General features: G+C 37.6%; 1 protein-coding gene and 1 pseudogene across 1 annotated transcript; one reads left to right on the forward strand and one right to left on the reverse strand.

The window, feature by feature from the left end:
• Positions 1–8,018: 8,018 nt before the first annotated feature.
• On the forward strand, positions 8,019–10,034 carry LOC122819914 (annotated as a pseudogene).
• A 2,223-nt stretch (positions 10,035–12,257) lies between these two features.
• On the reverse strand, positions 12,258–15,830 carry LOC122819915 (GTPase IMAP family member 9-like). The gene is made up of 2 exons (XM_044096975.1): positions 15,649–15,830; positions 12,258–14,864 (listed from the first exon to the last, which is right to left on the reverse strand). The coding sequence occupies exons 1-2, from the start codon at positions 15,653–15,655 to the stop codon at positions 14,077–14,079; spliced, it is 795 nt and encodes a 264-aa protein (XP_043952910.1). The 5' UTR covers positions 15,656–15,830; the 3' UTR covers positions 12,258–14,076.
• Positions 15,831–16,826: the final 996 nt, after the last annotated feature.

The raw sequence follows: 16,826 nt of genomic DNA on the forward strand, positions 1-16,826 counted from the left end.
TCCCACCACGGCGTTCCGATCAACCGGTTTCTCCAGTTTTACCGACTCTCTGCTCTGACTTTTCACTTTAGAGTTGCTAAAAAAAAAACACCTCAGTGGTTTGTTTCCACATGAGTTTGATTGTGCACAGTAAACTTTCGTTTCTACACCGTGATCAATTTGACGTCCTCTAGCTTAGAAACAAAGAGTCAAAAGCCCAGTAAATAAATTTAACCCTCAGACATTAATCGGTGCTGCTTAGATCAAAGCTTAAAAACCGTCTTCTTGACACACTCCAAACAATTTATTTAACGTTCTCTAAATCTCTGCTGGTAGTCAGAGTCGGTTTTTTGATTTTGGTCACCGCCAACGTGTGGATTTCAGATCTTATCCCTCTTGAGAAGTTGACTCGTGAACTTAATCACAAATCTGTCAGGTTTCTGCAACTATTGCACTTTTCTTACATAAATTTTACTCCAGCAACTCGCAATAAGAACTGATTTTATTTAATTTATCTTAAATATGTCATTTACTTTCCTGTCTTGTGAACATCCCAACCAGATCTTATTTTGATATGTGTGATAAATATGAATATGTGCAACATGTGTGTGTATGTATATATATTTTTTTTCATGTAGACTTTCATTGTTGCGCTCAAGGTTGTTTTAGGGTCTTTTTTTAATCTCTTCTCTAGGTTCTTGAGTTTTTTGTGTGTTTTTTTCCTCAATTTTTTGCATTCATAAAACTGTAAAATCAATATTTATTTACATATACACATGCACACACATTTAGAGTCAAACTTATGTTCTGTGTGAAAACTCATTAGTAACGTAAGAAATAAAATAAGTGCATTGAACTAGAGGGGTCTTTCGTTTGTTTGTTTGTTTGTTTGGTTTGTTCCTTCAATTATTCCTTCAATTTGTTTGTTCTTTCTCTCATTTGTTTCTTCATTTTGTAATACTATGTATTTAGGAGTAAACAGATTCTCAATTACACCGTATCTTGAATTTGTCATGAATATGCTCTGATTAAATAAAAAAAGAACAACACTCCGTTCGACTCTGGTTGTCTGTTTACGTTTGAGGTCTTGCCAGAAGATGAATCTCCTCTGCAGCTTTAAGTTACTTGCAATCTTTGTTGGGTTTTCAAATATTCCCTTGTATTATCAACTCCGACCTGATGATACCATCGCCACCACGTTGCTTCACTGTCAGGATATTGTTTTTGCTCTTGGATTTCTTTCTTCTGGCCACCTTTCTTTGTAGGTCAGATTTGTTTCGTGCCCAGTTCATCATTGTTCTGTCAAAACCCTTTTCTATCTGCAGCCTCTCCGGTTACCTTGAATTGAAATTGAAACTCGGAGAGAAGAGTATCAATTTCATCTCAGTCTGTTTGAATGAAAGCTTGTCACAACTTCTATTTTACTACTGTCTCTCTCTCTGACTTTCCATGTATGTTGTGTTTCTTGGTCTTCCTGACTATGTTTGCTCATTAATCTTCTCTAACAAACTGCACAGAACAGCTGATCTTCAGTTATTCACAGGAAGACTATGGAGGCTATCCATCACATAAAGCCCGATAAAACACATTGAAGTTTTTTTTTCTTGTAGCATGATAAAACATGGAAAAGTTAAAGGGGTTGAGAAGGTTTTGTGAGAACCATTTTACTTTGTCAACCTTCTTATGTAACACGAGCGCTAGAAACCTCACCCAGCCAGTTTTTGATAGGTCATCGTAACAAAGCGAGAGAACAGAATGTCCCAACAGGCTCATCTGGAAGGATTTGACGTTTCATTGGATCAAGTGTCATTTGTCACAAACCCAAGAACATTATGCACAAAAAACAAACAGATGGTCTAAAATTAACCCTTGAGGAATGCCCAGCGGTACTCGGGTACAATAAAGAACATTCACTTTGAAATAAAAAATTTATCCTTTCCTTGTTTTTTTTTTTTTTTAGGCAAATGGTAAAGCTAGTCAATGGCCAAAGCACTTTATCTAGTCCAGAAGACTACAGTCAGTCATTCACCCATCTATGCACACATTCATTCACACACTGATAGTGAGGAACTGCAATGTAGCCACAGCTGACCTGGGGCAGACTGACAGAAGAGAGGCTGCCATATAGTCGACATCACTGGGCCTTCTGGCCACCAGCAGCAGGCAAAGCGGGTGAAGAGGCCCAACATTGTGACAGACTGTCAACATGGTTTCAGAGAAAATAGATCACCTTCAGTGGCGTTGATGGTGTTATGTCAGACACCATCAACGTGTCTGACATTGACACGTTGATGGTGTCAATGTGTCAATGTTGACACATTGACACCATCAATGTGTCAACATTGATGGTGTCAATGTTGACACCATCAATGTCAACATTGACATTGATGGTGCAAATTTCCACCGATTGAAGGAAATTTGCAATCGGTGCAGATCTCTAGCTCTCAAGAAAGCCTTCGATTCAAAAAACTGGAAAGGTGAGGAATTAGGGGGGTAGCATTAAACTGGCCTAGACGCAACATTGACAAAGGAAACAATTTGTGGAAATACATACTCAGAAATCAGATTTATTAAGCATAAGGATATAAATGATATATTCAGAGTATCAAAACCTGTTAAATTATATTATATTTGCAGATGATGCTAGCAACGTCTGTACCAGAGAAAACATCCAACAACTCTGAGGTGGTCAACACAGAAATGAAAAAATCTACAACACTGGTCCAAAGTCAATAAATTGTCATTAAATTTACATAAAGCTAAATTTGGAAACCACAATGCACAAGAAAATAATGCAATAAAAATAACTATTGACAGTGTGGCTCTAAAACGAGTCCATGAGATCAGATTTCTGGGTTTTATACTGAATGATAAATTTAGCTGGAAACCACAGATCTGCCTCGTAAAATCAAAACAAGCCAAAGTGTTGCTGTTCTGAGGGAAATAAGATTATACAAATCTTGGTTTATTTTCTATAATTCACTCATTTTATCACATTTGACATATTGTGTGTAAGTTTTGGGGCAATTCATGCAGAACAGATTTACAGCCATTGTACGTAATACAAACAAAAATCAATCTGTATACTAGATAAAGTGGGACATTGGGAACATGCAAACCCGTTGCTTTTTTTCATCCAAATGTACTGAAATTCTGGGACCTTGTAAAGTTTAAAGATGTAAAATTCATGATCAAAGTAGGGCTGCATTCACACTGCAGTCTCTCTCTCTGACTTTCCATGTATGTTGGAAAGAGTGTCAAGAGTGACCCAGTTCAGATTTTGTTTTTGTTTTTTGGCTTAAAGCGAGCTGTAAATAATCTTTTTATGACAGCCTGAACAACACAGGTCGGATTGTTTTCGAATGCGACCCAGGCTTCTTGGGTATCCGACACATATCCGATTCAAACGTGACCTGAATCTGAACGGTCAGGTCATCCGATCTGAACGTCACTGATACTCATCGTCACTGTTCTGCATCATGATACACAACAACCATGGCGGACAGTAACGAGGAGTAAGTTGTTAAAGCGCTGGCTCCGGTTGGACAACAACGTCAAAATCGTAGGATATGCTCCAAGATTAGCATCCATGTTAACTTCTGCTAACACTGAGCACGCTCTCTGTGTGTGACGCTATGGCGCCCTCTACTGCGCATGCGGGACAGTTTAGGTCGTTTGCAGTTTACGTTGCTGATCACATACAGGTTGCATATTTGGAAAATAAAATAAAATAAAATCAATAAAAACAATAAAATAAAATAAAAAATCCGATTTGACAAAAAAAAAAAAAAAAGTAATGAGGTCACTTCAGGCTGCAGTGTGAACGCAGCCTAAGAAACCATCAGGTTCCACACAATATGCAAAAAATTATTTTGTGACAGAGAGGGGGGTTATGATTTAAGAGAAGGAAATTTTAAACAATGTATTAGAACAACCAAAAAGAACAGGTTGTGGGGCAGATTTATGGAAGGGATTAAATGATGAGTTTTTTTTTTTGTTGTTGTTTTGTTTTAAAGCGCAAACATAAACCAGCTTTAGAAAACAGTTTAAATATGAGCTTATTGGGAAGCATGTTATTGGATGTGGGTCTCTAAGACCAAAAATGAGGATATTAGAAACGTATAAATAGTTGTACATTTAAGGGCGAGAATGTGATGTTTAAGTATCATTAAGTGTGGAAATCATTTTAGAGCTTATCTGGTATGAGGAGATTTAAATGTTTGTAGGCTATGAGTATGAGAGTGGCAGAAAATCATAAGATCTTGTACCTACTACCTGCTCCTTTTCCAACAAATAATGCAAGATTGCATGTCAATGAATGTCATAATTTATTTTAATTTTAGTTTGGTTTTTATTTTTTCCCCGTTCTAAATAATTAAAGAAAAACAATTTAAGTGGAGTTCAAACCAGCTATGACAAGATTTGTACTGGTGTTTATTAAATAAACATCTCAGAGTTGATCAAACTTTGTTGCTGATAACAGTTAAATACCACTGGACCAAATAGCATCAGACTCTGACATTCTATAAATGTGATGCAAGTGTCTTAAAATGTGTATAAATGTTCTTTTTTTATGATTCAAATGTGAGACAAGTAATCTGTGTACGAAATCTCTGCCTCCTCCCTGGCTTCTACATTACTCCACCGGCCAGTAGAGGGCGCTCTAACACCAGGAAGAAATCATCCAGTCCCAAGAAACCTTAAAATACCAATGAACAGGAACAGATTTGGGTGAAACGAACTCAACACACCCTTCATACAAAGTTAGATAAAACTGAAGATAAAGAAAATACAACAAAAAGTCTCTTTCTCTGTCGCAGAGGCATCGTAGTGCCTAACCCTCGTGCCTCAGTTTGTTTCTCCTCTCAGTTCAAGTCAAAAACTAAACAAATTCACCTGCCAGTGACGGACACTCAGCGCTGTACATGTAGTTTCTTGAATGCTGTAGATATTTGTGTTGACGGAGGGCTAAAATGTGAAAGGTGGTAAAAACATTAAAACAAACTAACAATAAATAAACAGTAAAATATGTTTTTCTCCTTTTACTCCTGTTTTTCTGCATGTGAGGAAGCGTGGAAGTGTTTGGTACTTTGGAGTCGTCGGTAAAATGTTAGTAAAGATTGGTTAAGTAAATAATACAACAAAGTGATGAAGCATCAAATCATTGTTTTTTCCATGTAATTTTTTATATTTGATATTTTTTCAGTAATTAGTGTCTGAAATGCAGCTGAAACTATACAATACTACAAATTGTTATGCTAATAGACAGTAAAAAATCTTGTATTTCTTTTTCTCTTACACGATGTGGGAAGCACCTACATGGCCTTTGTCCCAGTGGCTGTTTTTAGAACAACATCGTTGCTTCGAACCGTAAAAAGATGATATTGAAGAAATGCCATCTGCTTGTTGAGTTCAGGCCTGATAATGAGAAAACGTACGCTGAAGTGAATAATAATCTCATTGACATCTCACAACTTATCAATTCTTTGTATTTTTAAGAGCTTTAAATTTCCTATATTTCTTCTAAGTTGTTTTTTTTTTTATGTCTACATTTACGCTATGCTTGAAGTTGTTAAGCATAGCACAATAACGCATGAAATTGTCCCGTTTTCATGTCTCTATCATAAAATTATTAATCTATTTATAAAAATGTAACCCGTGTTTCTGTCCCATAATGTGACGTTAAGCGGAGAGCTGGTGCTTGTTTCTTTCCACTTAAAGCTCTAGTAGCAGGATGAAGCCTGCAGTCCAGGACTGAGGACACCTGGCATCGAATTAACTCTCAACAGGTGTGGAGTGTAAAAGGAGGCTCTTCCACCTGTTTCTTCATGCCCTGGCATGGTCACACTTCAACATAAATGCTGCTTGGTTGGGTTGCAGAGGCCATAACTCTAGTAACTTCAGTAAGTATTGCTGCTCCTGTATGAGAGCTGACATGGCTCTGTTGTTTAATTCAAACTGTTGGTGGATTTAGAAACTGCTTGGAGTCTCCCTTTATGCACAGGGCTGTGGCTGTTATTTCACCTCCCTGTGTTGATCATGGCAACATAAAAGGGGTCTGTACTGTTTATTGTATCCATATAGTACAAAAACTATGACAACTGTTCATGTACCGGTCTGTCGTGGTGAAGAGAGAGCTGAGTTAAAAAGCAAAGCTCTTGATTTACCGGTCGATCTACGTTCCCACCCTCATCTATGGTCATGAGCTTTGGGTCATGACCGAAAGAACGAGATCTCGGATACAAGCGGCCGAAATGGGTTTTCTCCGTAGGGTGACTGGGCTCTCCCTTAGACATAGGGTGAGAAGCTCAGCCATCCAGGAGGGACTCAGTGTAGAGCCGCTGCTCCTTCACGTCGAGAGGGGCCAGTTGAGGTGGCTCGGGCATCTGGTCAGGATGCCTCCTGGACGCCTCCCTGGTGAGGTGTTCCAGGCACGTCCCACCGGGAGGAGGCCCCGGGGAAGACCCAGGACACGCTGGAGGGACTATGTCTCTCGGCTGGCCTGGGAACGCCTTGGGATTCCTCCGGAGGAGCTGGAAGAAGTGGCTGGGGAGAGGGAAGTCTGGGCCTCCCTTTTGAAGCTGATATCACTGGCTCTGTACCTATTACATCGGGTGCAATTCCCAAGGTGGTGTTGACATCTTTTGGTTACTCTGCTCCGAAGTGCATTTAAGGGGCAGGTCGTCATTGAAGAGAAAAATAAAATGCATCTGTTGTTATTATATTGTAAGTGCAGTGATTTGAAAGAACATTAAAAACACAAATAAACACAATCATGACAAACCTGAACTGGGAGCAGATGGTTGAGTTGAAGGTCCAGTTAAGTCGTCTGCTTTCTGGAAACACCAGGGTTTATCACAGTGTTAGCCGGTTCATCCCCCCTCCTGCTGGGCGATGAAGCCTCAGCATCGTGGAAAAGCTCCGGTTACAGTAAAACAAAACCTGGGAGCAAATCCCTATTTCACCTACAATATAAATAAAAGTTAATTCATGTAAACTAACTCAAGTATCCTGTAGAAATGACCTGGAAAAATTATCCAAAGTGGAAATGAGAACATAATAATAATTTACCTTATTCTCTGTGTTAAGATTAAAATGATCCCACATGGAGAAAACTTTCTCTTCCTCTGTTGATCCATGCTGGTATTCAAGTACAAGACAAAAACAAACACAAAGTATCTCCAACAAAACCCACAAACGTCATAAATACAGTTGGCGCGTTCACATCCAAACGAACCAGGGCCGGCCCAAGCCTCTATGAGGCCCTCTAGTTCTGCTAACAATGTGGACTGGCTGCAATCAGCAGTCCAATCATTAAGTCATTCACACTCCTGCTGTAAACGTATTGCATCTCTGACAGTGCAGTTTACATTATATACATGTATAATATAGGATACTTTCTACAACTCCACTTAGGGGGCCCTAAGCGGCTGCTTGGTTTACTTGTGCCTAGGGCCGGCCCTAAAACGAAAACAGGAACTTTATCGGTCACTGGAAAGATAAGGAGGATAAGGAGTGCGCGTATCCTTAGTGATACGCGCACTGACGAGGGGTTTCGTCTTGTTTGCTCTGCTTATGTGCCGAGGTTTCTCTACACACGAAGTGAGGAACTAACTAAATGTCCACAAGAGGAGGCAAATGGCTTTATAAGTTCAGTATTTGCAGTGCAGCCTCTTGCGCTGTAAAGTACCGTTGCCCACATCCACAATAAGCTCGGGTGTTTTGAAATATTTTGATCTCTGTACTGGAGTCAAAAGGGAAAAATAATGTGTAATGTGTAATATTAACAATATTTAAAATGTTCTGATTAATCTATTGCCTTAACCGTTAACATCTGGTTTTAATTGTTGTACGCAGTATTAGCTGCATTTGTCAAGTTTTACACTTCAGCGAACCAAAGTTTCACAGTTGACATACGGAGACGCTACACAGTTTTGCAGTCATTTGAACATAACTCAAGCAATTCTTAAACTGAGAGACACACCCAATAACTGACTGAAAGGAAATGGGGCCAAAAGCGAAAGTAAAGTGTAAAACAGTTTTAAGTTTAGAGAGAGAGACACTCATTACCTACGACCCCAACACCTGACGATAAGATCTCCACACTTTCAGCTCCTTCTCATCATGGCGGGTGAGCTGGTTAAATTAATTTCTCAAAATGAACTTATAAAAACAGTGACTGTTTTTAAAAAGAATTATTTTACTCTCACCAATATTTTCCTTCTTTGCTTTTTGTTTACACCAGAGCGCGTCTGTTTTCTTTTTGCCGTCATCTTTTTGGAAGCCATCTCAAATTGTTTTTTGTTTGTTTGTTTTTTATACTAACGTTCACTCTTCTGTTGCTATGTAAGAAGCAGAAGAGTTTGAATGTAAACTCTTCTACACATATATTGTGTATATACGTAACAATAGTAGGTCCTTAATTTAGTATGAGCTTCAGAATAAAAACACGGTCACTTTTTGTGAGTCTCCAGTACAGTAACTGTTTGTACTCTTGTCCCTCCTTATCCATTTTCTGTGGATCTGACCTGGAAAATTATCCAAAGTGGAAATGAGAACATAATAGTGCACGCGGATGTTACCTTATTCTCTGCAGCAAAGTTCCGGCCCTGTCTGCTGCGGTGGAAACACCGTGTGTTGAACCTCGTAACGCGCTGCTGTGGTATCCCTCTGCGGGAGAGAGGGTTTTAGGTCAAAACTGGCTCAATTAATCTGCAGTAATATTAACAATATTTAAAATGTTCTGATTAATCTATTGCCTTAACCGTTAACATCTGGTTTTAATTGTTGTACGCAGTATTAGCTGCATTTGTCAAGTTTTACACTTCAGCGAACCAAAGTTTCACAGTTGACATACGGAGACGCTACACAGTTTTGCAGTCATTTGAACATAACTCAAGCAATAAAACATGTGGGGTTGTCTAAAGCCTTGCTTATTCTGAGATCAAAGTCTAGTAGGATTTAATTTTTCAATTGAATAAAAAAATGTTTCATTGTCTTCTAGGATTAAATAAAACAAAGATCGTCCTGCTGGGAAAAACTGGCAGTGGGAAGAGCAGCCTTGGAAACACTATACTGGGAGACGATCTGTTTAAGGAAAAAATGTCCCCAAACTCTGAGACAGATGAATGCCAGATTGAATCTAAACATGTCAACGGAGCTCCAGTCGAAGTCATCGACACTCCTGGCTTCTTTGGAAACAATATGGATGAAGAGAAGCTGAAGACTGAAATTCTAAAGTGTATCGAAATGGCTGCACCTGAGATTCACACGTTTCTTATTGTGCTGAATGTGGGACGATACGCAGACCAGGAGAAGGAGGTCATCGATAAAATAAAGAAATATTTCTCAGATGAGGCTCTGAAACACTCTGTGGTTGTGTTCACGCATGGTGATCAGCTGGAAGAAGAGCAGAAGATTGAAGATTTTATTCAAGAGAATCCTGATCTGACAGAGCTGGTGGAGAAGTGTGGAAACAGGTGCCACGTTGTGGATAATAAATACTGGAAAGATAAGGTGGACGGCAACAGGAGCAACAAGTCTCAGGTAGCACAGAGCAGCTCATCGATAGAGAAAAACATGAAAAATAAGCATTGAGAAGTTTTATTATTATCAAATGTTACTGCAAGAGGTGGGGAAAGTGAAAGAAGGATTACCCTGGGGGGAGATTTTGAAGGTATCAGCCGGAGCTACAGTAGGAATGTTACTGGGAGCATTTTTAGGTGTTTATATATGCACAGTAGTCCCATGTATTGCTATAGGTATTGGTGCAGGTGCTGGAGCAGTTGGTGGTGGCGTAGTTGGAGCAGGTGTAGGTTACAACAGTGAAACAACAATGGATGCTGTTGTAAATACAACTGAAATAATTTTCCATGTCAGAGACAGAATGCTGAGTGTATCATGCTGTGTAAACAATCCAAACATTACTGGACACAAGGAGCCAAAGTTGAAGCCTGAATAAAGTAAAGAAGTTAAATTTCAAGGGCAAGATGCTCAGACTGATGATGTACAATTTTGTCCTTAATGGTTCTGCACCAGAACGTGGAACCATTAGGTCCACTTCATCATGGGTGAACTGTTTAAATTTTACTCAAAATGAACTTAAAATGTCAGATTTGTGTGTTTGTGTTGTTGTTGTGTTTGGGTGTTTTACTCAGAAAAAACCTAAAATTGTCTTCTCCTTTTTGTTTACAAATGCCCATTTTCTTGTCAAATGTTTTAGATGTTTTTTCTTCATGGAGGGTTAAAATTGAGGAGGGAGTAAAAACATCCTCTGATAAATCTGTCATCACCAACTGTGGAAGTGGTTGATAATGTTTGTAAAATGTTATTTAAACAGCAGGGCAGAAGATTGGTTATGTAAATAATACAAACAAAATGATGAAGGATCCAGAGGGTTGGGGGGGAAACATTGTTCTTCACATAATTTTTAACATTTTTAAAAAAATAAACAGTCTGAATTGCAGCTTCACAACGGATACTATAATATACTATTCTATATTACATGAAAGTAAAAATAAATCTAAATAGTTTTTCATTCATAAAATGTAGAAAACTGATATATTCGGAGAAACTATTTGTGCTAATGGCTGTTTTTCAAACCATATATTGGAGCAACATTGTTAATTCAAACCTTAATAACCTTTTTATAACCTAACAGTTACTGTTTCCTGTAATTATATTTTTATGATACTGAACTTTGTTGCTAAATCAATTTAATTTAAATTTCCATTTAACTTGAGCTTGTATGTTATCAACTTAATTTGTTGTCTGTTCTGAGATCAAAGTCTAGTATTTATTTTATATCTTATATAAAAGAACTTATATTATTTTCTGTAAAAACAACAAAAAAAGAAATATATATGTAAGAAACTTTTTTCTTATTTCTTACGTTTATCACAACTTGTGTATGTACGTTGAATATTAAGATTTAAGTAATTATTTTTATTCCCTTCATAACCATTTCAGTTATTGTCAGTGTTACTTTCTTTTTTTTCAAACCAATAAAACTTGATTGATCTGAACTTTGGTTTTCATTGTGTTTGGAAACAATATGGATGAAGTTAATATGAAAACTGAAATTCTAAAAGTTTGAAATGGCTGCACGTTTGAGATTCACACCTTATTGCAGACTGAATGGGACGTCTGGTCCAGAGAAGGAGGTCATCGATAAAATTTGTATTTCTCAGATGAGGATGAGAAGAGCTCACTGTGGAAGTGGTTAATAATGTTTGTAAAATATTATTTAAACAGCAGGGCAGAAGATTGGTTATGTAAATAATACAAACAAAATGATGAAGGATCCAGAGGGTTGGGGGGGAAACATTGTTCTTCACATAATTTTTTACATCTTTAAAAAAAACTGTCTGTTTTCCAGCTCACAGCAGGTACTATAATATACTATTCTATATTACATGAAAGTAGAAATAAATCCAAGTGGTTTTTCATTTACAAAATGTAGAAAACTGATATATTCTATGAAACTGTGAAACTATTAGTTGTTTTTCGAACCACGTTTTGGAACAACACTGTTAATTCAAACCTTAATAACCTTTTCATGACCTAACAGTTACTGTTTCCTGTAATTATATTTTTATTGCATTAAGTTTGTTGTTTTCTGAATACAAAATTGAAATAGCCAGTTTTCATGTTAGCCCAACTTATTTCTTTATAACTGTAAAACTGAATCGTTTATGTTAAATATATATATATATATATATATATATATATATATATATATATATATATATATATATATATATATATATATATATATATATATATATATATATATATATATACGTGTGTGTGTGTGTGTGTGTGTGTAACACTTTTCTTGTTTATGTTTATCACAACTTGTGAATGTATGTCTAAAGATTAAGATTTAATTTTTTTCCTTTACAAACATTTAAATTATTGTCACTGTTACTTTCCTTTTTTTTCAAACCAATAAAACTTGATTGATCTGAACTTTTGTTTTCATTGTGTTTTTATTACAAGTTAATACATGTAATGTAAAATGAAATTTTGTAAAATTTCTAAAACACAATGCCACATGATCCTTACAGTACATAATTATTTTGTGTTAGACTAAAACTGTGCCTCAACTACATGTTTGAAATCAATACCATAAGGCAGAGTTTTATTTTAGACACATCATCTGTCAATACATATTTCCATTTTTAAACCAATCGGAGACAAAGGGGAGCTGTTAGTCACTAAACGTTTAGGAAGAATTGTCGTTGATTTTTAATTCAGTAAGAACCACAGATGACAGATTTCTGTTTAGAAAGCAACGGCTTTATTACTGTTGTGTTCAACAGTCTGACATATTGAGGCCGCCGCAAACATACAATTTGATTTGGCAATAATTTTACATATGAAATGATATTTAATTACATGAAAGTAAAAATAAATTTGCTTGTTTTTCATTCAATGCAACAGCTGGAGAAAAGCATATAGTAGGGGGATTATGGGAAAAAAAAAAACAATTGTCAAGAAATCTGGTATGTGAGTGTGAGATCTGTCCAGGCCAAAGCAGAACAAACGATCATAAAATGCCTAGGAGACTGCCACAGCCTTGTGTGTTGATTAATAATGATTTCTTAAGGTGTAATCTCTGTGTTTAGTATGTTCTTTGTAACGATAAACCAAAATCAAGTAATCTATGGTTATTGAATTGCAAAAAAATTAAGATTAAATTTTTCCATTATCCTGTCACTGGTTACTTTTCTCCTTTTTCTAAACCAATAAAACTTGATTGATCTGAATTTTTAGTTAACAATAGTTATAGTTATCTTTAGAATGAATCACTTAAGAGAAAATCTAGACCAAACAGTAGACTTCCAGCCGGCAGATTTATAAAAATAGTTCCGACTATTACTTAGCATGAAAGTTTAATTATAAATTTTATGATAAATTCTAGTTATCATAACATTATGAATGATTGATAAATCAGAGAAGTAAAATAAGTTATAAATGTGATTTTTATTCTGAACTTGAGATGTGAGTTTGGAGGATGTAGCTATCTGGTGGAGGTCGGGTGGCTTCCTGTTGCTCAGAGTCAAACCACCTGCTCAGGAAAGAAGTCCTACGCCTGGGTCGACATGACCCGGGTTGCAGGTGTCATAAGTGCATTAGTTCGTGGTTGGGTCATGGTGACGCAGGTTCTGGCTTCCTGCTTGCGCCGCGCACAGATGCTCTTTTTCTCTCTCTCTTTGTACACCCACATGGGGAGGGAGGCAAAGTTTCTTTCGCCACCAGTTTAAACAGATTATCTCAAAGATGTTGTTCAGGGTAAGACCCCGGTCTTAAGAGATTTTCCGGACCTGTTAGACAGAGAACTGGTCAGTAGTCAGCCCCGAGGAGTTGAGAGGAGAGGGCGGGGCTGGCTATTGCATAGTAACAAACATTATAAATGACAGAGTGATGATAAAGTCTAACAGGAACTGTACATGAGGAGGGGAAATGTCTAACAACAGAGTTTAAATCAAAATGCACAGAGAACAGAATATATGAGCTAGATTACAAACTAAACAGAGTGACGTAAATATGGGAAGACATTCTCAACAATAATAATAATTTTAAAAAAAGCCAGAAATGCTAAACGCTAAAACAGAAGCACCTGTGGACAACGATGCTTCAGAATTCAATTTACTTAACTTAAACAAAATCTATCTACAAAAAAAGTAATGGGTATGTTTTGGTTTTAATTGTGTAATTCAAATATTCAATCACTTTCTGGTCAAAAGCTTTGCAGCGCCGCATTCGGTGGTTTTGTTCAGCCATCCAGACCAGTGAATCCAGTTATCTGTTAAAAAAAATTTAACACTTGAACAAAGTTAAAACAGAGAAATCTCTGCCAAAAAAAAAACCCTGTAGCCGAATCAAACTGAATTCATTATTAACATGTTATTGTTATAATTATGCAGTATTACGGATTATAAAATCCATAATATTGTGGTTATTAGGTCAGAAATAGGATAACAATTTCAGTGGGACCAAAGAGGTTTGATTTTTACTCTTAGAGAAACATTCAGAGCAGCAAATCACGATGGAGCTGCTGTCAGGTTGAGATCACTGGTAGAGATTCTGTAATCAGTCCAACCCAATTATCTGGTCCTTATTGATTTCTGTAGGTTGTCCTCCCCATCTTTTCCATGTAATTATACCTAAAATTATCACACTGAAAATGAACACAGGTCTCACATATGTCATAACAGTCTGAAATAAACGGCGGACTACAGGTTGCTGGTTCTGTTTCTGCCAGTCTTGCAGCATTTTTGTGCCGTAGCAGCCGCCGTGGTTTTCTGTCACCATTTTCCTGACGGTGTTGAGCAGCTGCTGCACCTGGAACCGGTTGTTTCTGACCTCGTCCTGTTGGTTTTTCCAGTATTTGTTATCGACGACGTGGCATCTCCCTCCACACTTCTCCACCAGATCTTTCAGCTGCTGGTTCTTTCCAACAAACTCCTCGATCTTCATGTCTTCCGCCAACTGGTCGCCGTGTGTGAAAACAACAGTGGAATACTTAAAGACCTCTGCGGAGAAACATTCCTGTATGATTCTGACGACCCGTCTCTCCTGCTCTGTAAATTTCTCCACTTTGAGCACGAGGAGAAAAGCATGGGGCCCAGGAGCGCACTCTGAGGTACACCTCTCTATCTGACGCTTCTGCTCCTTCTCAGACAGTCCAGAGTGAAAGAAGCCAGGCGTGTCGACCACAGTGAGGCTCCAGTCGTGGACTTGTTGGGTCTCTGCCTGGCAGTGAGTGACCGCTGAGCTGGTGAAGTTCTTGACTTCGAAAACGTCCTTCCCCAAGATGGTGTTGGCCAGGCTGCTCTTCCCACATCCAGTTTTCCCCAGCAGGACAATCCTCAGTGTGTCTGGCAAAAAGGAGAGGAAAACAATTATAAATTAATTATAATCAATCTACCTGTTTTCTTTTCTTTCAAAAAACTTTTAAATGCTTGCTGCTGATAATATGCATTTGAAAAATTGCATATTATCAGCAAGATGAGGAACAAGATGAGGGTTTCCTTCATCTTGTTCCTCTACAAACAAAATGTAGTGGCTGATTTTTTTTATTTTCTTGAAACTTCTTCTGCGTGGTTTAATATGCAGAAAGAACACATAACATTAAAGTTTGTTATTTTATATGGTTCCAAACCCCCACATATCTGCATAGAGCATGGATTCTTTTCAGGTCAATTTGTCAAATTAAAGTGCAAAACGGTTCAAAAGTGTTTAATACAATTCGTTTCACTTCACACACACAGACACACACATTGACATTTCCCCATTTGTCTTTATCTCACCATTAAACTCTGAGAAGGCAGGTGTTGTGACTTTATGGGAATCTTTTCAGACATATTCTGGCAACTTCCTCGTCTTAAAAAAAAAGTAAGCACACTAATACTGCGTGATTTTATTTTTAAATCAAGAAGTAACAATAATTTTTTAGCCCTGAAGAAGCTCTACATATATTATCGCATTTTTTGCCTCTTGCACAAACATTAAAAGTCTCCAACCACAGGACTGCAAGGAGAAACAACATGGGTGTTTTGGAGGAGACTGTGCAGCGAAGCTGTGCTCTATTCTGTTCTGTTCTCGGTTTTGCTTCAGATCGTCGAGTTTGCAGCCTAACAACAAGAAGATAATTTAACTTACCAGCCATGACGAAGAACAGGTTTGAGCTGCGTGGAGACGTTTTAGGGGGAAAAGATTGCGGTGCTCGTCCTCTCCGGGCGAATTTGGACTCAGAAGTGTCACGAGAATTTTAGTTTCACTTTAGCTCTGACGGCTAGGCAACAGGATGGGCGTGTGCTACGTCAACTAACTTTAATAAAGACTGTGCATGGCATTTTTCATTTTTTCTCTTTCTTTCTTTCTTTCTTTTTTTTTTTTTTTGCAGTTTAAATAAATACTCTTTAAATCAGTCCAAAGACCTGCCCACGTAAAGAAAAAAGTGTAATTAATCTTTATCCCCTATGATCGCAGAATTTTATATGAAAGTGTTCATGATTGCAGAACCACTTAGTTCCACAACTCGCTCTAACCGAATAACTATCGCAGTGTAAAACAGTAGTTAAAGTTTAAATATATTTCTGTCATACTGTATTAGAAGGCAGGAAGGATACTAGTGAAATCGCCACTATTTTAATACTTTGTCGCCACCTAGTGAGAAAGTTATGACACTACAGAGAACAGTGATACATTTGGGGGCCAGTTCAGTCGGATTAGTACTAAAAATTTGCTCCAAACCGTAATTAGTCCAAACCTTATGTCACTTGGAAACATTTGGTCTAATATTTATCCATATATATTTGAACTAATTAATGTAATATGGACCCACTAGGGACAAGGGTGTTAAAAAATGGACTCCTGGATAGATAATGTAATATGGCAATATAAAGACACTGACCTGCTTTGATTTGATTGACATTTCATCACACAGTTATCTTCAAGGTTCTATTTGTATGGCCCTCGGGAATCTAGAGAGCCACAGAAACACCTGTAGTGGGCCGGATCCGACACACATGTCCAACATGTTTGCTTGCTCCCCCTACATAGCTTTTGGCTTACTTCTTGAGGGTTTCCTTCATCTTGTTCGTCTTTCATAAAGGCCAGACTTGTGGTGTGAATGCATAACAATCATCCTGTGAACACATTCTGACTGCCTCTCTAATACATTCTTTCTTCTCTCCCGAACTGTCAGCTAAGGTAAACCGGTATTGTTTGGAAAACAAATGCACGGCACATTCCTTTTTTCACCACGCGGTTTTTTTTTTTTTTCATTCCACTTCATAATTACGCACTACTCTGTGTTGGTCTGTCACATAAAACCC

This window comes from Gambusia affinis, linkage group LG18, assembly GCF_019740435.1.
Source record: "Gambusia affinis linkage group LG18, SWU_Gaff_1.0, whole genome shotgun sequence".
NCBI classification, from domain to species: domain Eukaryota; kingdom Metazoa; phylum Chordata; class Actinopteri; order Cyprinodontiformes; family Poeciliidae; genus Gambusia; species Gambusia affinis.